We start from the raw sequence: 22,930 nt of genomic DNA, 5'->3' as shown, positions 1-22,930 counted from the left end.
TGTTAAAATAATGAAATCTTTATGAGGTAATATTAATGTTATCAGAATGTGAAATCAAATAAATCCATAATTTCACAGTTAATTTTCCACAAAATGTATTACCAAACTCATATGCTCACCAAATAATGTGCAAATTGTTATAATAAAATGATATATTTACTGTTCTGCCTATAACCAGGTGATACAGATTAAAGAATGATGTTGCATGCCATATGAGAACTCTTACTTCAAATTCAAACAAACACAAAAGGAGCATCTACTGTACTCATCAATGACAGGAATTAATACTACATCACTTGCTGTTCCCTGAAATGATTCCAGCAGCACTTGATATGTATCCAGGTCTGTGGGGTATTCAGTAAACTTGGGGCCATTCCACTGTGAGCATCATTTGTCCAGCCCTAGCACTTAGTGTACTGGGAAATATTTTGAAACCTTTCATTAACTGGTGTTTGTGTAATATTTTGAATATCTGTAGTACCCATCAAATGCAGAGGCATTTAGGTCTCCCTGGAAATGCAATTTGAAAGATCTTAACCTCTTTCCTTACCCATGTCTGCTCCTTTTGCAAGACTTTTTTACTCTGTTAAAAGCAGTTACCTGCACCCCAACCCAGAGATATGGTTTCTTGTGCCAGTTACAATATTCTCAGGATCATTTGAAGGAGCTATGTCCTAAATGTGCCTTTTCTGTTTGCTTTTGCTTCTAAAGGCAGTGATAACTTCATTTGACAGATAATTAAAAAATCTGATAAATTAAATAAACAAACACTGTTTCTTAGCCTTGTTTCACAATGTTATTGCACAACCTAGGTTTCAGGTTATAAGCCCATTTTCAAGTATCCAGAATGAGACCAGAATGAGAAGTTTCATTTTCAAGTACATTACTGATTCCCAAAGATGATAATGTACAGATAAACATGATGACAAGGCAAAGATAATCTCAGCTTGTTAAGATGTTGACCCATAACTTAATGTACAAGTACATCATGACCACTTTTTAACAAATTACATACATTATTGCACATTCACCACTACATTGACCAGACTAAAGTTATGCATCAGCCATGATATTTTTAACTACAATGGACTGGGGCCTGAAGTTTTGTTTCTATCCTGGGGTTGTGATCTCATCTAAGAGAGGCGAAAAATTGAACTGGATTTGCTCATTTAATAATGGGTGTGGGGATGGGTATATCCTTACATCTATTATTAAACGAGGAAACCCAATTCAATTATTCACCTATTTTAGATGAGATCACAACTCCAGGATAGAAGCAAAACTTTGGGCCCCAGTCCATTGTAGTTAAAAGTATCTTGGCTGATGCATAATTTTAATGCAGTCACTGTTGTATAATTGGCGAATATGTAATAATGTATGTATTTTTTTTTAAAATGGTCATTGAATGTAATTGTACATTAAGCTATAGGTCAATACCTTAAGAATTTGAGATTATCTTTTCCTTGTCATCATGTTTATCTGTGCATTATCATCTATGGGAATCAGTAATGTACTTGGAAATTGGCTTATAACCCGAGACCTAGATTCTGCAATAACATTAATAATAAATTTTGAAACAAGGCTAAGAAACAGGGTTTGTTTAGTTAATTTACAATGTTTCACCAAGAACCCACAGTTGATTAAATTAAAATATAACAAAATTTTGCTTTGGAACTGCATTACAGTTGTCTTATATCTACTGGCCCATTTTTTTAGAGAAGCTTCAATCATTTTCCTTTTTTAAATATATATCTTAACACTGCAATAAAATTTGAAAATTAACTCTTTGAAACATAGATATTAATTGTTAATAACACCTGTGGCCCCCAAATAATTTTACTTAGACTGTAGTTACATAATTACTCAACTAATGTGTTGTACTGCAGAAGTAAGAAGTGAGTACCTTACTGGTAGCATCCTCTTTCTTATGTGTGGTTATTTTCTTTTCAGGCCTTGGTATATAAGAAATCACTGCAACTTTGTGTATGGGCAATAAGAGAACACAAGGATGAGCATGAACAGCAGCCAATATATTTACGTAAATCAGATGGTCTGATTAATAGTCACAATGCAGGCATCAAAGAGAAGAGATCAGAAAGTAATCATGGTTTATCAAATGGTACAGTCAAGCATACCATGGAAAAACATGTGAAATGTCAAACAGCAGTAGATACTGGAACAATAACAAACTTGATGTCAGAAGATTCATTCAACATAATGTCATTTTTTTGGATTGGACATTATATTTGGGCAATTCCACTGAAGGCAGGTATTTTACTGTTTAAAGTTTAACTGTTAACATTCTGCTTTGCACACAAATGAAATATTAAATTGATATTGGTATAATTGTTCAAGGGAAGTACTGATAAGAAATATAAACATCATGGTCTGAATATTTCTGATAAGAGGCAACATGGATGGCTAATAGGCAAAAGCATTCAGTCTTTTGATAAATGAGGATCTGTGCAATAGTAGTGACTTTCAGTAATTTTTCTAGGACTTTGTTTAGAATAAATATTTCAGAAATACAGTTGCACTGTAACTGTAGGTACAGTCAAAATGGCTAGAAGTAGATTTGTGCTCAACCGAAACAACAGTTTGGTGGATTTGATACACTACATAAACAATGTAGTAAATGGTAGGTCCGTTATTGGTAGCATTGGCAGGGAAAGGAACATAAATAAATGAATTTGTAAGAGAGGAACTGGGAGCTTACTATTTTCTTTGTTTGATTGTTTATTTCATGCATAATTAGAACTGCACATCATTCAGGGTTAGTCCACTGCATATTTTATATCCTTACAGAACACGAACTGAGTTTTAAAAGTAATAAGAATTAGTTGAGTGCCTATCTTCTGCATTTTTATGTAACCACAGCAAGATGCTGATTATATACATAAAGAAAGTGATTGTTATGACACCTAATGTACAGGCAATGTGGATATGATCTTAACTTAACAAAGCTACTAGGAAAACTAGAAGACTACCATAGTCTATGCCTGCTTATAGTATGCTACAGTAGCCTATGGTAATTTTACAACTCTAGCTACAAGTAATGAACACCACTGTCATTCACATGATCCTAACAACAACAACAGTGTTTAGCAAACTAAAGCATTTCAGCCTGTCCAGAGCCAGTAGTTTCAAAGGGAGGGGGAGGGGCGGCAGGAAGCTGGATGTAGAGATGAGCTGGGAGACGTAGCTGTGGAGGATGGTGTACTCCCAGCCGTACCCAACCATCTGGTTTGTGAGAGCAGCGAAACATTCTCCTGGAAACACTGCTCAATATACACGTCCAGTCCTGAGGGCATCTCCTGGGGCAAAGACAGTGATGGTGGGTCCAAGTCCATCAGGTCGGAGAACAGTGATGGTGGAGACAGAGGTGAGAGTGCGATGTTCATTGGCTCATCCTCAGGTGCCATGGTGTCACCTGTGGGTGGTCTCATGAGGCCATGAATCTGGGAAAAGAAAAGCAGCAGAGTCATGGGGCAAATGACAAATGCAAATTAGATACTGGTGATGGTGCTGCAAATTATCAGAACCTGCAATTAGATACATATATGTGCCAATGAGTATCTGGATCTCACCTTGCTCCCAGCACTGACTATGGCCAAAAACCCTGTAAAGAACAAGATTGTGCAGTGCAAAGTGATACTTGTGGACCAATGGCAGTTCCAAATGTTATGGCGGGTGGAGCAAGTGAAGCGGCCATGCAGAAGTTCCACTGGTGATGGTCTGTCGCGTGTGTGGGAGTGATAGGAGGTAAGAAAAGAGTTGCAACATCTGTACCCATGTGTGGGAGATGGGTGGGAGGTGCGAAGCTTGGCCATTTGTTGTTTAAAAGTGTGTACGAAACATTCTGGACTGGGCATGGAAACGATTACTTGTTAGATGACGAATGCCATTTCATTCACAAAATTGTCGAAAGTCATGTGATGTGAATTGAGGTCCATTGTCTGTAACAATGACTTTAGGCAATCCTTCAAGGCAAAAAATTGAGGACAACACTTGAATGGTGCTATGTGATGTGGTAGAGTTCATACGCATTGCAAATGGAAACTTGCTAAAAGAGTCACCACAAAAGCCAACAGGTGTTCCAGAATGGTCCTGCAAAGTCAATGTGCACCCAATGCTTTGGTGATTGAATCTTAGGCCAAGCTACAAATGTCTGTGGTGGAACAAATTGGTTTACCATGCATACGCGACACTGTGATGTCATCTATTCAATGAGGACGCCTCTGCCCTGCCAAGTACAGTGGTGGTGTGCTAACTGTTTAGTGCGAACAATTCCCCAATGTCCTTAGTGAAGCAATTGTAACAACATATTTTGCAACACTGCGGGAATGAGCTCATGCGATTGTCCACTGTCAGATTGTACTATCATCACGCATAGTTATACTGAAAGATTATGCCAATGAACAAAGTATTGGCCACTATTGAGCTCAGAATACAGTCCAATAAGTGAGGTCAATACATTTGAATGTAAAGCAACTAAATCTTCAGCTCAGTATCTGCTTCTGTAGTCTGTGCAATTTTTCTGTCTTCAGTGGAAAAGACTGCAACAATTTAGAGTCCTGCACATTGATTTGGCAAAAAGATACATCAGAGGAATCAAAATCAGAGCCGGGGACAATTGGAAGGGCGTCAGCAATTCCTTGCTTTGCCGCAAGTCTGTACATAATTTCATACTGATACTGGGATAGAAACAAAGCCCAATATTGCAATTTTTAAGCAGTACATGTAGGAACCTTGATGGATGAAACAAGGACTGCAAAGGCTTGTGATCTGTCACTAAACAGAACTTGTGACCAAACAGATAGTGATGGAGTTTTGTTGCACTATACACAGTAGTGGCAGCTCCTTTTTCAATTCATGAATAATTGCATTGAGTTTGATTTAACTACTTTGAGGCAAAAGCAATAGGTCTGTCTTGTACATCAATTCTGTGTGAAAGCACAGCCGCAATTCGGTAAGAGGAAGCGTCTACTTGCAAAAATCACTGGTTTGGCAGGATCAAGAGGTACTAAACATCTGTCACCAAGAAAGGTATTTTTAAGTTTCTGAAATGTGTCATGACACTCTTTGGTCCACACCAAAGGCACATTTTTCCACTGCAAGTCATGCAATGGAGCCGTGATCTGTGAAGCACGTGAAATGAAACAAATGTAGTATATCAATTTGCCTAGCACTGAGATTGGAGGTGGTGCATACCTTGACTGTTTATCACATTACCTAAGTACCACAGTTTTGTATGAAAATGTCCCACTTTTCGAGATGATACTTGAGTCCTGCATCTAACAACGCTTGAAAAAGAGTACACATATTGGCATACAACCTGAGATGACAAAATCATTGAGGTAGTTCGAACAGAACTACAGTCAGCTGTTCTAAGTAATGTTGAAGAATGCCAGGTGCGGAGGCCTGCCAAAGGGCAAACACAAATACTTGAACAGGCCTAAGTGTGTATTAACAACAAACACTTTCTGTGATTCTTCATCGAGTGGTATTTGCAAATAAGCATCACCAAAAGCTATCTTAGGAAAATAAGGGTCTGTGCGAAGCTTGTCCATAAGTTCCTCAGTGCAAGGCAATGGATAACTGTCAATTATATCTGTGGATTGACTGTAGTTTTGAAATCAACTGAAATGTGAATGCGACCAGAAGTCTTGGGCATCAAAACCAATGGACTTGTCTACTGACTAGCCTGTATGGGAGTAATCACACCATTGTCTGGTAATTCTTTTAATTCATTGGCTACTTTGTCTCAAAAAGCAATGGGAACGGGCCCAGCCTGAAAAAACTAAGGCTCTGCATTGTCTTTCAGGGTAATGTGTTCTACAAAGTTATTGGCTTTCCCAAGTCCATCAGAAAAGAGTTCAGCAAATTCCTTAAGCAAACTAGCTACAATGTCTTTTGGACTAAAAACAATCAGTGAAACTACATTGTCTTGGATGCTAAGCCAAATAAGTCAAACAAATCTGTCTCTTGACTGAAACACAGTAAATTTCACTGTCCTAATGTGAGATTTGTAAGTGGTGGGCAAACTGCACTGCCCAAGTACTGGGGTTTCCTGTCCATTGTATGCAGTGAGGTGCGTGCCAGATTTTGAGAGGTGTGGTAAGCATAACAGTTTGTACATGGCATGATCAAGCAAAGTTACAGAAGCACCTGTGTCCTATTGAAAGTCAACATAAGATGAGCGTGTAACCTTACTCGAATTACTGCTAGAACTTGTAGTCGGTTTTGAAAACACTGTATCCACAGAATGTGCATGAGACCTGTTGTTATAAGAGTGGGCAGAATTGGTATTGTTTTGCTGTTGCAAGCAAACGGCCTGGACATGGCTGGCCATTCTTTCCACTTGAGTAACATGTCAAATGGTGCGATGGGCAATCTTGTTGCACACGCAAGAGGCGACTTGACCTCACAAATCGGGATCTGATCAAATTTATCAACAGCTATGGTGCCGGAATTGAATTGTTCTAATATTTGTGACACTTGGTGGAGTGAAGGATCTGAGTAATTGAGAATCTGTTCTCTAATTCTGCTGTTGGGGACATTGTATGTGACTGCACCCTACATCATCATGTCACTATAAAAGTTGCCACAACTGCACTTGAATTTACTCTTCCTAGTGAGACTCTATAAGTCAGCATACTGCTGATGGTATGCCTGTTTCAGCTTTTTCTTGAAGCAAATGAACTGAAATCTGGCTGCTATGACCTGAATCTGCTGTTCATAATACCGATTGAGGCACCTACTATTTCATCATAGGAGAGAGCTTAGGGAGACAACATAGGGAAGAGTTTTTGAATTAACTGAAACACTATGGTTCCCACAACAGACAGGAAATAATGAGATTTCACAGTACCTTGAATTCGATGAACTTGATAGTGGACCTGTAACTGGGTGAAATATTCAAGTCATTCCTTCTTTTTCATCGAATTGCTGAAATGGTGGAATGTTGTTTGACCAGTTGGTTGGTCAGTGGGCAGCTGACACAGCTTGTGTGGCAAGCAATTGCTGTACAGTAGACAGCAATGTGGCAATTTGCTGGATCTGAAACTGACACAGGGGCAGAGGGTGGAGGGGGTGGGGTAGCCGTTCTGATGCTAACAAATTACAGCAAAATATCAAAAGACAAATAGCAAAACAATGTGCTAAGTCTCAAAAAAGAGAGATAGATTACTTCTGCAGTCCCCCTCCTGTAATATGTGCATTAACAAGAACAAATGAGCAAATAGAGTCACTGTAATGATAACTCTCCTGCAGCAATCTAGAACTCATGAAAAGCAAACAAAACTTGTCAATCAGACCCATTGCCACTTGTTTTGACTGTGTCCTCTTCTATGTTTTGTGGTTCCTGGCTGAATGAGTAGATGGTGGTATGATAGGTGGGTGGCCAGTTTCCTCTCACTACAACACAAAATGCACACTTGGTTAAAATACACTTTATTTCAGTAATCAATTGAGTACTTAACTTAAATGATGTCCAGTCAGAAGTTCTGTGGTTAGCAGCAATCAAACAATGTGTACTAATTCTTGACTCTTGTCTGTGTCCATATTACAACTATGCACAATGACTAATGTTCCCTCACAGCTAGTTAAGGTGTGAGACAACAACTATCACTGTGGAAGACTAGAGCACATTGCAACATATTGAGGTTCAATGCGAATTGAGTCCTGATGCAACATACTGAGGTACTGAGTGAGTGGCTGAAGTAGCTCAGTCGGTTGCAGTGACCTATATGCATGCTGCCCAGGGGGTGCTATCGGCATGTAGCCTGGGGGTGTGTCTTGGACTTCTCTTGTCATAGGCACACCTAGTTGAGCACCTGCTATACTATGTTTCCTAGTGCCAACTGGTGTGCTGGTGAAGGCATATGCCAGAACAGTGATTGCAATAATATAGTTAGATCTTTCTGGAAACCATATTAGTTAAAAGTAATGAATAATTGAAATTCTTACTACAGTAGGTAATGAAGATATCTAAATGGGTTAACCACCAATTCTGGGAGGAGTCACACCACTCAGTAGAAAATCCTGAATCCACTCTTTATTGCAAACTACTTCAGTTTTCCTAAAAGTAATTAACTTAAGAGATAATTGCAATCAAAGTCTGGAAATGTAAAACTACCGTTGCCCTTTTATGTCATCATGCCTGTTAGTTTCCCAAATTTGATACTATACTTTTGTTTCTATAATTTATCTGGTCCTAATGACACTTTCACTAATTAATTAAGCTGTTAATTGAGTTTCTGCTTAAATTATCATAAATAATTTTAAGTCTAAAGATGGCACATGCATTCTTAACTCTTTCGCGGCTGCAAGGACCGAGCTTCCTGGCTGCCCGGCTTGCCGATGGGAAGAAAAACAGTGTGCGCCTGGCTGGTGGGCGGTGGACTCAGCCCTGTGGTCGCTGTAGGCTATGGCCACTGCAGGCTTCCCGCATGTCCTGGCATGCACAGAACCACTGTCCAGTAATGTTCTTCCTAAAAACAGTATACCCTGTATGATCACAGTGGTTTTAATTTCTGATAACCACGAAAGAGAGCTTCGAAACTAACCAAGACTTTTAATTACATGTTTATTATAGGCTGAAAAACAGTGGGTTTATAAAAATGATAGGAACTTTTTTAATAATAATTCCTTTAACTTGAGACTTACACCGTTGATGTATGTGTCTACAACATATTAAAATTTCATTAACATCGAACAAATGTGTTTCAAGATTCATAATTTTAAAGTGAGTAGTGCGTAGAAAAAACTCCCAAATCTCGGACAATTCTTGCTACTATCTTAAATAATAAATAATTACAGAGATTTAAAACCAAAATGTGTCACGTATCTGGACTCACAGGTAAACAAAAATATATCCGGATAACTCATTTTGTGATAGACCCATGGCTTCATTTGCAATTAAAGACTAAAGTGATTCTCAACAGTAAGAAATCGAATAGTAAATGCCTGCCTTCTTCTTGCTTGCTGTTTTCTTTTTCAGCTCATCGTATTCAGTACAGTTTACTTTAGTGGTTTCCCATCCTCATTTCTGACACAGGCTCTGTACTGCTACTGGCTGAGTAAAAACCATTTTTTTACTTTTATTTACTTTTTATTTTTATTTTTTTACTTTCCTTTACTTGAAATGTACCCAGTTACTAAAACATCATAATACTTCTTTAGTGTGTGATATTTTTCGAAAAATGGCACCATGCAGAGAGCCACATCACACTTTTTGCATCTTATGCATGTCACTTTTCACTGTGAATGAGCAGTACATACTACACAGCATCTCTGAGGAATCTCCTTTTTCTTCATTGCTACGAGGAATCCTGGATACTGTCCCTCTTTATTTTGCTGTTGGTATGGACTTTCTTCTTTGGTTGTCCATGGGATTCCACTTTTACACATTTGAGTATGAAATTTATCAAACAACTGATGGATTATTTCCAAGAAGAATACTTTCTTGTATTGTTCCATTGTCTTTCGGATGCACTGTACAGAAGATAACAGCATGTCTGTCTCATCGATTGCACCCATTGACTTATTATAGCTGACAACACAGACAGGTTTCAGTTTGTTTTGGCCCATTCTATGTTCTTTTTTCTCAGTCTCCATAAACTCTGGTCCATTTACGGTGGAAAGCATCCAGTCTTCTTTCGTATCTATCCATTTTAGTGCTATTAATGTTCCACAGGACTTGATCTGTATTTCCCTAGTTTTCAGCTTGTCTGGCAATGGTGCTAGATGTTTCCTGTTTTTGTGTACTGTTCCAATGATGTTTTTACATTTATCATGGAGCCACAGGAATAATTGGGGCTAAAATACCAATTGTCTTAATAAATGGTATGAACTTTGTTGAAGTATGGTAACAGCAAACTCACAACAATATCACCTGATTTTCCCCAATCAGAATTTCCAGATTCTATTTCCATGGCGGCACCAATGTATACAATATAATCCAAAATATAATTGTTTGTACATCACAAAGGATGAAAATTTTAATGCCAAAATGGCTTTGTTTATTTGGAATGTACTCCTTAAATCTGAGCCTTCCTTCAAAAAGTAGGAGACTTTCATCGATCAATAGCTCTTCAAAGGATACTACTGCCTCGTGGAATTTATTTTTTATGTGATCTTCAATGAGATGTATTTTTACAAGAATATCTTGAGATGCAGTGCAATTGTCACTGAAGTGCAATAGATGTAGGGTCACCTTGTATTGGGCCCTGGCCATTATGTTAGAGAATATTTGCTGTCTGAAGCAAAGAATCTGTTGACCAATAGTCATTCACTTCTAACTTTTTACTTCTAGGCATAAGAAGACATGCTTGGAAGCAATAAATTCTGCTGGCTCTTTATGTTTCCAGCATGCTAATCTCTGGGTATTGTCATCATTTTTTCAGTAATAAATTTATAATAAGTGTTGATCTGTACAGAGATGGCAGATGGGGGAAAAATCTAAATGACTTGCTGACTCTTTGAAGTTTGCTTTTAACCCACTAAATGTGTTCACAAAACGGTATTGTTTCATCACTGGTTGATTCTCCATCCAGTCATACTTTCTTTTACCTGATAAAGTTTCACTTGCTTCATCTTCAGAGGAAGAATCTTCTGTTTGCCATGTTGACAATTCAGCAATATGTCCAGATGCACCCAACTCTTTGTCGGAAGAAAGTTCCAAAGTATCACTACAATCTTCATCGCTACTATTCACAAGAATATCCATTAATTCCTTGTCCAATAAACTGTGTCCCAACATGGCAAAGGCTACACACGTGAACACTATCATCTCACCAGAAGCGAACAGAGGACTGGCCGGACAACATTGAGTACCTGTTCTATTGTGTACGTTTACCTGCTACTGAGCTTGGACGTATATGAATGCCATTCACTGTCAGGAATTTCGCCTGCTGGACATACTTGAATGCCCATAGCCATCTGGACTTCTGCCCACTGGGCATACATCTGCTCCAATAGCCGTCTGGCTTTTCTACCTCCTGGGAATACAAATTAGCTCATCCAAATTAGCAAGAGCTAACAGTTTTTGAAACTATTACATAGTTTCTGAAATACTGAACTGTTCACACCCCAGTCACTATAAGTCCAGCCCCAGACCAGAATAGTCTTTCTTGTGTGAAGTAAGCATGCAAGCCAGAACTATGTTATGAGTCCGTGAAAGCCCATGCACCATTTATGAACTATGTTAACAGAACATGACCAGTAACAGAGCCACTTGGACACCATGTGTATACTGTGAGTACAGGGTCTGGCAAAAAAGTCTCTCGTATTTGGAGAGGCCACTGTGTGAGTTGTGCTGGGGTTACTGATGTGGAGGAGTTCAGTCGATAGTGGTGGATGTGCCATTTTCAGAAGGTGCAATGGCTTGGCCAGGTGAGCATTCTGGGTTTGTCTAGGAGGGGTATATTTGTAATGGTGGGTCTGTGATTGCTACTCATTGAGCATTCCACATTCACTTTGAACTTGGCTGACATGATTCTGTTTCTGATAGAAAAACTATTCAAATTTGGGTGTCAAACTTTAGAGCATCAGGTTCTGCACTGAATAAAAAATATATTGGCTAACCTCAGACTGTAACAACAGCAGACAATGTGGGTCCTGGGATTTTCTGACAGGACCAACTCCACAGAGACCTTTATAAGCACTCTTACAAAATGATTGTTCACCAAGAAGGAAGTGAGAGAGATTTTGAAACTCACAGGGCTGTTAGGAAGAAATTCTTCAGAGCATTCCCTCAAGCATTGTTTTGATTTCTTCTGATGAGGCCCACTAACACTTTTCAGATACTGTAAATAAACAAAATTTCCGCTGCAGCAGAATACCCTCAGGAACTTCACCAATGACAATTTCACAACTATCATGTCCCAGTTCGGTGTGCTGTTGCTGAATTAGGTGTGTGGGGTCTGTATTTTCTTAAAGAAGTACCAGTTAATTCAAATTGCTGGTGTCACATGATAGGGACCAAAATTAAACCAGTTTGTTGGCCACCATGAAGAGGGAGAACTCTTGTTCCAATGATACAGAGCCAAAGCTCACATCTCTCAGCATTCCCTTGAAATTTTGAGAAAATTGTTCCCTGGATATTTTCTTTCTTTGTGCAGAGACATTGCCTGGCCCCAGAGTTTACCTGATTTATCATCTTGTGATATTTTTCTTTGGGGACACTTTAAGGTTCAAATGCACAAACATTGCCCCACAACCCTGCAGCCGTGTACGGTGGCAGTTTCCACCATAAATGCCGTGAAGAACTATGGATAACTTCTGGGAAAGGCTTAGTCAGTGGGTCAATGATGGAGGATGCCATTTACCACACATAATTATTAAAATCAAGTAATGTAACATGGCATACTATTTGTTGTCCATAAATGAATTCTCTATGTCTTTGTTTGTTTGTAACTATCTTTTGAAATTTGGGAGGTCTTTCTGCTGGATACTGAATTTGACCTGGAGGATGTAGGTCTTGTTTCAGCAATCTATCTTTTGCTGCCATAATGAATGAATCTATTTTAAAATTGTAGTACATCTTCTCAGAGGAAAATATGCCAACATACTGACCATTTAGTGTAAATCACTTCTCCTTACAGTATTATATTTATGAATGTCACTGTTGTTTGCAAACTGTGACTGATTGTTAAAAACAAAATTCATAAAGGAGTAAATGTTTCTGTGAAGCAGTTGTCAATATGCTGAACTCTTTAAAGAGCGTCTACAAGAGTTTCTGGAGGGAACACTTCTCAATATCCTTCTTACACACTTTTGTACAACAACACTTTTTTTCTCTGTGATGAGTTACCCCAGAATATGATACTATAAGACATTAGTGAATGAGAATATGAAATTAAATGATCCTTTTGACATTTTCACATCCAAAACCTGCTGTTATGACAAAACTTTTTGTGTAAACATGGAAATTTCTATGTTTATCCTTCATGTTGTTACTTCAATCCACAATCAATATACTGATAAAAGTACTGATATTATGTTTCAGATAGCTGTACTAATGTATTTACTGTACACAAAACTTGGCATTAGTGCATTAATTGGATCAGCAGTCTGTATAATGGCCATGACACCACTGCAACTTTTTGTTGGGAAAAAGATGTCTGTGAACTCAAAATCAATAACAGTAAGTCTAACAAAGAATATAAAACTTTTTTTAAAACAAATTCACAGAACATAATGAAAAACATGCTTTTTATGTTATCTGTATCTATATATGTAAACACACCAAGCAAAAGAACAATCATGGAATGTTAAACAGTATAACTGCAACATGCTTTTGTAATAATTGATTCTTTTGGCTAGAGCTGGAAAGAAATAGAAAAAGATGAGAACACATACTCTAAAACTAGACTGTAATTACTGACACACACAGTAGATTATGAGAACATAATTATCAGGTTAAGCTGATTGGTACAACAATGGATCAGAATGAAAGGGACATTACACAAGTATGGAATACAATAAGAGTTCAGTGCAGCATTAGAAATTTGAACTGGGACTATATCTATTTTCTCAATTGTGCTACTCCAGCAGCTTAGTAGGAGAGCCTCTGTGTGAATGGGATAGAGAAGAACTAGTGGTGAGTTGAATTTCAAATATGTTAAGCTTGCTTGCATAGGCAGTTGGTAACACACTGCTCACAAAAATTAGGTATCCAGGTTTAAGTTTTGATTGAACTGACTTGTTATTTATGAGTGTATGAACCCTGATGGTTGGCTGGCACATAATTCTTCAGTGTTAGCCAGAAACAGCACCTGCAGGCACCACTTGCTGGGGATATCACAACCATTAGAAATTAATGTGAAGGTGAACTGTAGAATGTCATCTTTTCTTTGTTTTAAATAAGACTCACTCTTGCAGTTATGTACCTGAATTATCATTGGCTCTTCTAGCATTAGACACTGTTATTTCAGTATGTGCTTAATATTGCAGAACAGGGATGATGTAAACTGAAATTCGTAGAAGAATGATCATACGAGTAAAATTTTATATACATCTTTGCAATGGTTCCAAATTTAAGGCTCATTTCTTCTTTGTCTAGTGATGAAATGGAAGTCCTGGGTTTTATATTTCGTAGCAAAGAAGCTTTTTCACAATGACACTGCATGATGTTTAATTTCACATTTCTGTTAGTTGCCATGACACCAAAAATTAACATTGAACACTCTTTTTATACTAAAAGAGAGCATCTCTATAAGTACAACTTTTCAATGTTAACCACATCTGGCACAGAGTCCATTTAAAGACAAAACAATATTCGCATAGACATGCTGCCAGCTACTGATTCTCTTGGTGCAATTTACATGCTAGATGACAGGCCAACAATGTCGTAAAACAACTGAAAGCTTTGGCACAGATTTAATTCTATATGTTAGAACCAAAGGGTCTAGTATTTTTTAGAAATGGCAGTGGTTCAAATTAATAATTATATTGACCTCCTATCTTTCAGTAGTGGACAGTTTAAACAAAACCATATCTTTTGAAGTTTACAAAAATGTGTGGATGAAATTAGTAAAATAATTGTTTTCAATAAAGATCAACTATGACTTTTCAAATTTTCAAATATGCCACATGTTTAAGACAGTAGGTATTTAGGTTTTTTCTACAATGTGAATGTAGTTATGAAAAGTATGTTTTTGGGATGCAACAATAATTTCAGTGTAGTGAACAAATAAATTTTTTGAACAAGTGAATAAATAATATTTTGAAAAATATATGAAATGCCATGCAGTTTTGGAAGTGAAATCTACAGGATAACTTATTTTTGCACCATAACGTTATCTCATTAAACTATGTAAAATTATTATGATGTTGTGGAAACATTTGAAAAGATAGAAGATTTTGCAACTGCACCATTGTATAGTGTAGCTATTTGAGAAATATGAGTCCTGTACTTTGCAGCCCAAAATCAGAATAAATATTATTGAAAAGAAAGTGGTATTACAGTACCACAAATTTGGTTATCCCAGCAGGTTGCCGTAAATCTTGGTTTGGTAGAACTGCCACATGTCAGGCAGTATTTGATTTATTACTTCTTCCACTCATCAGGAACAATCATCTACAGATGGCAACAGGACATTAAATATCTTAAGATGCTTGTGACTGTTGAACAAAACTAGTAATAAATCAGACAATGTATGACTTCTTTATCTGTACATTAGTTTTTGACATTCCAATAGATTTAAAATCTGGGGACTTCATAGATCACTCATTGAATAGTCCTCATGCCATGCAGTCACAATTTTAACTCAGTGGATGTGAATAAAATTCTCTACTTGAAAAAAAGGGCTAGTAATGTTGTAGTATTCATCAAGATGAGATTTTAACAGCAAAACCTGAAGGTCCATCTCTTTAATGTAGATGTTCCTATTCCATATTAATGTCATTTCAACCAAAATATACCATTCCACAAATTTAAAACATCTGTAAGAGAATATACATGGCTTCCTCCAATCTTAAACAATCCTGTTATACGATACTCCTGGATGGATTCCTGAGTTTTAAGTTGAATACTATGCAACACATCAGTTGCTTAAAGGCTGAATTGTGATTCATATGACCATAATTATGATATGATTCTGTGCTCTCCATAGTAAGTACAAATTAGCAATGATCTCTAACATCCCACTGAGCAAAGTGATGAGATGGTTAGCACACTGGACTCACATTTACGAGGATGGCTCACAATTGTATCTGGCCATCCAGATTTGGATTGTCTGTGATTTCTGTCAATTGCTCCAGAGAAATGCCAGGATGACTCCTTTGAAAGGACACGGTAAATTTTCTTCCCCATGTTTGGAACATTTTCAAACCTTGAGCTCCATCTCTAAAGAACTCGATGTCGACAGGACATTGAACCTGTACCTTCCTTCCTTCTTACATCCAAATTTATTCTAGATATTCATGTAATACCCTGTCCATACATTCATAAATAGGCCAGGTATATCCACTGCTGACACCCTACAGCAATTTTCCCCTAATAGGGATGTGATTGATAGCTACAGTCCATAACATGTTGATGATCCCAGTCCATCACAACTGTGTCTCTGTGCTGCAATATTAATGTGAATTTTGTGTTGATTATAATATCTATACAGTGACACTCCTGCAAAGTTCACCACTTACTTCACTGTATAACATGTATGGTACGAATGTAGCCACTTCATTTAACCAGTATGGTACCCAGTGTTTGTGGACTCCCAGCTCATCTTACCTGCTAATAGCTTTGATATATCAAGTGACAAATTATTAGCCTTAAGAGATTATTTAGGATTACCTGGAAGATAGATGAATCAAGTTTAGACTGTATTATAATTTTGCACAAACACAGTATCAGAATTCCATCCAGCCAGCTTTTAATTTGCTTCCCACATAAAGGGAAATACATGCACACTGAATCTCATAATAATAAGTACAAGCACAGTCTATGTATGTATTTATGTGTGTATGTATGTATTGAACTGGGGACCTAGAAACAACTGAGAGGCTTCATCATCGCCATAGCCCTCAGTGGTACACAACCCCATAACAGGCTACAGCAGTCCACTCACCCCACTGTCGCCCCACACTGAACCGATGGTTATTGTGTAGTTTGACTCCTAGTGGCACTCACTCCCCCATGACAGACCATAAGGGAGCACCAGTGACAGAGGCACCATGTCCATGTACACCTCTGGGCAGGCACTCAGCAACAGAGGTAGCAGAGAAGACAAAGGTGGCAGCAGCAACATGGCAGCAACAGGGCCGGCAGAGATGGAGGTGACCTGATGCTAACTACTTCACCTGGCAGCAGTGGCAAACAGAACAAAGATGGTGCAGGAGCCAAAGGAAGTGTGGACCATGCCTTGGGGTGTCAGCACGGACAGTTGATTTGGCTGCAGATGCAGTGGGTTCTCCAGCATGTGGTCAGTCACACACGGGCAGAGCTGGTCGCAGTGTTTGGGTGCCAAGCCATCGGAGGTGCACACGTGCAGAGGTGGTGGCCTCAAAAGTGATTTACAACCACCAGTATCCACTTAGGGCACTGGCCAAATCTGAGGACCAGACAGCAGAGCCAGGCTGGAACCACTGTGAGGCAGGTGCCAGCAGGTGGGCGGGAATCAGCCAGACCACGTGAAGCACCATAGGGGGCTGGCAACTGTGAAGCAGCTCCACTGGGCTATGGTCACCAACTGGAACGAACCTGTAGGAGCTCAAGAACCTATTGATGGCTTCCTTGAGAGAAGATGGCATACTGTATTTTTTCATCTGAGTTTTGAATGTACAGATCAGCCACTCCCCCTCACCATTTGACTGAGAATGAAATGGAAGGGGTGTAACATGCTGAACGCCACTCTTTGTATAAAAATCATCAAAATTCTGAGGCACAAATTGTGGGTCATTGTCCATCACTAGTGTACACCGTAATTTTTCTGAAGAAAAAAGTCTTTGTTGTGAGGGCCATGACCTTAGCTGCCATGGGTGTGGACAGGCAGTGAACCACATAAAGAAATTCTGAGAAAGAATCAACTACAAGAAGCCAAAAGGAGTTAAGGAGGGACATGCAAAATCAGCACGAATATACTCTGAAGGGCATTGGAAGGTGGGCTACAGGGAAAAGAGACCCATACTGCTGCCTGAGCCATGGCACACTGCAGGCAGACTGACACAACATGCATGATCTCATTGTCAATACTTAGCCAAAGCATGTACTGATGGGCCAGCAATTTGTATGAGAAACACCCCAACAGTCCAGGTGGAGAAGGTGCATTCTGTCCTGCCACAATGTGGATGTGATCACAATCCTGGACACTGACTCTTCAGAAGCCAACAATAACAAATCATCAAAAACTTAGAGGCATTGGTGGAGGGCATAACAATTATGCAAATGATCCAGTGCTCAAGATCAAGACAACCCTTGAGGATGAATTGAATATCCAGATATAAGACAGAATTGACTGCAACAGCCACCAAAATCCAAGAACTGGTAATGGGAAAACCATTCACAGTGTTTTGGGCTTCAACATCTAAATGGAAACATGAGAGTTCATCCTGATCAAATATTGGAATAGGGCCAATTGGCAACCAAGAAAAAGTGTCCTCATCAGCTTCCTGTGTGTGGGATAGAAGTGAATCTCATAGTTGTAGTGTGACAAAAACAGAGTCCACCATTAAAGGTGTTGGGCGGCTTTGTCTAGAAGACACACTGAAGGATGGAAAAGAGAAACCAGAGCTTTATGATCAGTAATCAAATGAAATTTAGAATTGTAGAGGAAAAGATTTTTGAGTGTGTACACAATAGCAAGAATTTCTTTTTCTGTCTGGGAGTAACACTGTTGCACCTGATTCCGGGTTTTGGAAGTGTATGCAATAGGACATTTGGAACCATCCATATATTTGTGTGCAAGAACGGCCCTTAAGGCTTAACTGTGAGGCACCTGTGGCCAAAATAAAGGTGTTAGACTGTTTGTGAGGTAGCCAAGAAAGGTGCCAAATGTTATTTGGACTTCAACAGGATAAAAGCAAGCTTGTAGGTGAGTGACCAGTAAAAAGGAACACCTTTACATAAGAAATCATGAAGGAGCTGAGCCACTGTGGCTCCATCAGGAAGAAGTTTATGGTAATACTCAATCTTTCTGAGAAAGGCCTGCAACTCTTTGATATTGGTAGGACATGTCAAAGCCATAACGGCATCGAACTGGTGGCAAGATGCCAACACATGAGACTTCAAAACTGAGATAGACAATAGATGGCTGAAGAATGAAATTTGTCCATGTGTGTTTCAACCTGGCCACATGCAGCTCTACGAACAAGGCCCAAAGTTTCTGCAAGTGTTCACATGTTGAGGAACTGGAGACCACAATATCATACAGGTTGTTAATGCACCCTGTCAAATAGCCCATGAGTTGCTCCAAGGTGCTGGTATGAGTATTACTCAAAGGGGGTATTCACTATGAGGATACATTTTGAATCCTCATACAGAGGCAGTTTCAAATAGGCTTCAGACAAGTCTGTTTTGGAAAAATATTGGCCCTGTGAAAGCTGAGCTAAGAGTTCATCCTGACGGAATATGGGATAGCTATAAGTAATAGAATCTTAATTTACCGGCTTTTTAAAATCGCCACAGAGCCATAAGTTGCCATTAGGTTTTGCCGCAATTACCAATGGAGTAGGCCAATTACTAGAGGATGTAGGTATGACAACACCTAAGTCACTTGAGTTGTGTATTGACTTCCTCCCATAAAAGTAATTGGGAGTGGTTGGGCATGAAAACAGTGGGTATGTGTCATTGATTTCATTACGATCTGAGCGTTTAAATTGGTAGATTGCCCTAAACTGTCCAAAAACAGTGAGGAAAATTCCAAGCAAAACGCGTACAGTTGCTACAGTACTTCATTTGATACCAGACGCACTTCATCAGAACTAGAGAATCCAAAAATTTTCATGCCATCTAACCAAATGAGACTTGCTGGGAAGAACACCACACACATCACCAGAAATATTGTAACACTGTACAAACACAGTATAAGAATTCCCAATAACAAACTTTCAATGCAAAGGAAAATACAGACACAATGCATGACACAGTAGTAAGTACAAGAACAGTCTAACAGTGATGTGTTGCATAGTCACAGAAACATTAAAATTGCCAAGGGCCCATCAAACTGGCATATATACTTGGCACAGTGCTTGCCGTGCTGTCTGTGCCCATGTGAGCTGGCCTCTTAAGGATGGTGTGGACCCAATCACTATATAGGATTACAACAGATTGAACTGTATGTCAGAAATGCCTTATTTGCAAGAAAGAAGAGCTGTATATGAATCTATGTAAAGTAGGAAAATAAGCTTTAGTTTCTCATACTGGTTGCGCAGTTTTACTTAGGCCTTCTGTGATCACTGGAAAACTTTGGCCGTCTGTGACATTGGAAGTCTCTTGAATTCATTCCACTCTAGAACGTTTATGCTCATTGTGGACCTTAGCTATGTGACAGTATTGTATATCATAACAATAAGTATCCACTGAGGATATAGCCTTGATCTGTGCATGGGATTGTGCTTAGTTTTGTTAATACACTACTGGCCATTAAAACTGCTACACCATGAAGATGATGTGCTACAGATGCAAAATTTAACCGTCAGGAATAAGATGCTGTGATATACAAATGATTAGCTTTTCAGAGCATTCACACAAGGTCGGCGCCTGTGACGACACCTACAATGTGTTGACATGAGGAAAGAGTCCAACCGATTTCTCATACAAAAAACAGCAGTTGACCGGCTTTGCCTGGTGAAATGTTGTTGTGATGCCTCGTGTAAGAAGGAGAAATGTGTACCATCACATTTCCGACTTTGATAAAGGTCAGATTGTAGCCTATCGCGATTGCGGTTTATCATATCGCGACATTGCTGCTCGCGTTGGTCGAGATCCAATGACTGTTAGCAGAATATGCATCGGTGTGTTCAGTAGGGTAATACAGAATGCCGTGCTGGATCCCAATGGCCTCGTATCACTAGCAGTCAAGATGACAGGCATCTTATCCGCATGGCTGTAACGGATCTTGCAGCCATGTCTCAATCCCTGAGTCGACAGATGGGGATGTTTCCAAGGCAACAACTATCTGAATGAACAGTTTGATGATGTTTGCAGCAGCATGGACTATCAGCTTGGAGACAATTGCTGAGGTTACCCTTGACACTGCATTGCAATTTTTCGGATGAAGGGTCGTATCCGTGTTTGGCGACATCACAGTGAACACACATTGGAAGCGTGTATTCATCATAACCATACTGACGTATCACCTGGCGTGATGGTATGGGGTGCCATTGGTTACATGTCTCAGTCACTTCTTGTTCGCATTGACGGCACTTTGAACAGTGGATGTTACATTTCAGATGTGTTATGACCTGTGGCTCTACCCTTCATTTGATCCCTGCGAAACCCTACATTTCAGCAGGATAATGCATGACCGCATGTTGCAGATCCTGTATGGGCCTTTCTGGATCCAGAAAATGTTCGACTGCTGCCCTGGCCAGCACATTCTCCAGATCTCTCATCAACTGAAAATGTCTGGTCAATGATGGCCGAGCAACTGGCTCGTCATAATACGCCAGTCACTACTCTTGATGAACTGTGGTAATTTGTTGAAGCTGCATCAGCAGCTGTACCTGTACACACCATCCAAGGTCTGTTTGACTCAATGCCCAGGTGTACCAAGGCTGTTATTACGGCCAGAGGTGGTTGTTCTGGGTACTGATTTCACAGGATCTATGCACCCAAATTGCATGAAAATGTAATCACATGTCAGTTCTAGCATAATATATTTGTCCAATGAGTGCCTGTTTATCATCTGCATTTCTTCTTGGTGTAGCAATTTTAATGGCCAGTAGTGTATTTTTCACAGAAATGAACAAGGAAGCTGTACATGGTTCTTCTACTGACTCATCATTGACTTTTGTATCAATTGTGTGACATTTTAATGCATTATATTTTCATTTCTTTTATAACCTTTACACTGGCTGCTCTGGGAGGAGGAGGCAGGGCTTGTATCAGCAGCCAGTTTCCTATGAACCAATCACAACCTTCCACTCTCGATATCCTGCATTCATGGGCCAAGTAAAATTATGCAATCAGTACTCCAAAAATTGTTATGTATCTATTTATGAAGCAATGTCATAATTTATGAATCAGCTTGAAATTATAAAAGTTTTGTAGGATGTGGAATTAAATGTTTAACGACTTTATTATTCAAAGGTGTTATTATGTTCACAATTACTGAATACTGTCTTCTGTCTGTTCACAAAATTTATCAGTCATTTATGAAAATCACTGAAACTGTAAGATTTTTGAGTGGTGTGTCCACTGTTGTCATAATGACAGAAGCATAATAATGTGCTTGAAGAATTTCCTGTTACTGATTAAAGTTAATAGTTAAATGAAATATTACCTGTTGAGAGTAAAAGACATTGAGAGACTTAGTGAAATGCTGCTATAACAAGAACAATGCAGGAACAAGAAGACTGTATCGCTTACTGCAATTCTTGTCTTTTATAAATATGTAATTATTGTGCTCTGTCTATGCATCTACATCCTTTTTCTATATTTGTAGGAAATCAGTGATGAACGACTTAGAAAAATTAATGAAATTCTGCAAGGCATTAAACTTCTAAAATTATATGGCTGGGAAGATATTTATGCTTCTAAAATCCTAGAAACTCGAAGAAAGGAGCTGTTCTTATTGAACAAAGAATCTTTATATTGGGCAATAATGAGTAAGTTTTATTAAGTCGAAAAAATTCTTCTTTTTCTGTGCTCAGAAGTATTTTAATTAACAGTTTTCCAGAATGTGCATTGTTGTAGCTCATTAAAAGTGTTGGTCAATTGAGAATAATCTTATTAATTGCTGTTTCATAAAAATTGTAATTCTTTCTGTCTGATGTGTAGTTCAAAACTAGCGAGTAATAACATGATATTCATTGCTCTTTAGCATTTATCTTTCTATTCACTTCATAGCTGTTCCTCCATATATTGTTTTTTTCCTCTGCTTTCTTTCCATGCACTTGGAATATTCTTCTTTGATGCTTTTGTTCCTTGAAAATGATTTCATTATACAGTTAAGCAGTTGCAGTTGTAATAATTATATATGTCTTTCAAGAAGAAGGTGTAGATTTTATAAATGTCTCCATTCTTTTCAGCATTTTTAACCCATGCATCATCAGTTCTTGTAACTCTCGTAACATTTGGTGCTTGCTTTCTAATGGAGGAGCCACTCACACCTGCAAATGTGTTTGCAGGGCTTGCATTATTCAATCAGCTAACTGTTCCCCTATTTATTTTTCCTGTGACAGTACCAATAATCATTAGTGCTGTGGTGAGTAAAAAAAATTAATTATTCAATATAAAATATTAATTTACACTTAAATATTGCCT

At 38.7% G+C, this 22,930-nt stretch overlaps 1 protein-coding gene across 2 annotated transcripts in view; it reads left to right on the top strand.

The window, feature by feature from the left end:
• Nucleotides 1–22,930, top strand: part of LOC126357744 (ATP-binding cassette sub-family C member Sur) — a 546,341-nt gene that overhangs the window by 330,757 nt on the left and 192,654 nt on the right. The window contains exons 6-9 of one of the 2 annotated variants that reach the window (XM_050007483.1): nt 1,951–2,269; nt 13,014–13,147; nt 22,110–22,272; nt 22,696–22,871. In XM_050007483.1, the coding sequence (XP_049863440.1) occupies nt 1,951–2,269; nt 13,014–13,147; nt 22,110–22,272; nt 22,696–22,871 (792 nt within the window). Of the gene's footprint in view, nt 1–1,950; nt 2,270–13,009; nt 13,148–22,109; nt 22,273–22,695; nt 22,872–22,930 lie in introns of both variants that reach the window. The other variant, XM_050007484.1, reaches the window with a different exon arrangement.

Source organism: Schistocerca gregaria, chromosome 1, assembly GCF_023897955.1.
Source record: "Schistocerca gregaria isolate iqSchGreg1 chromosome 1, iqSchGreg1.2, whole genome shotgun sequence".
In the NCBI taxonomy this organism is placed as follows: Eukaryota; Metazoa; Arthropoda; class Insecta; order Orthoptera; family Acrididae; genus Schistocerca; species Schistocerca gregaria.
Note: the sequence above shows the minus strand (reverse complement) of the source record. Positions and strands in the feature narration are given on the sequence as shown.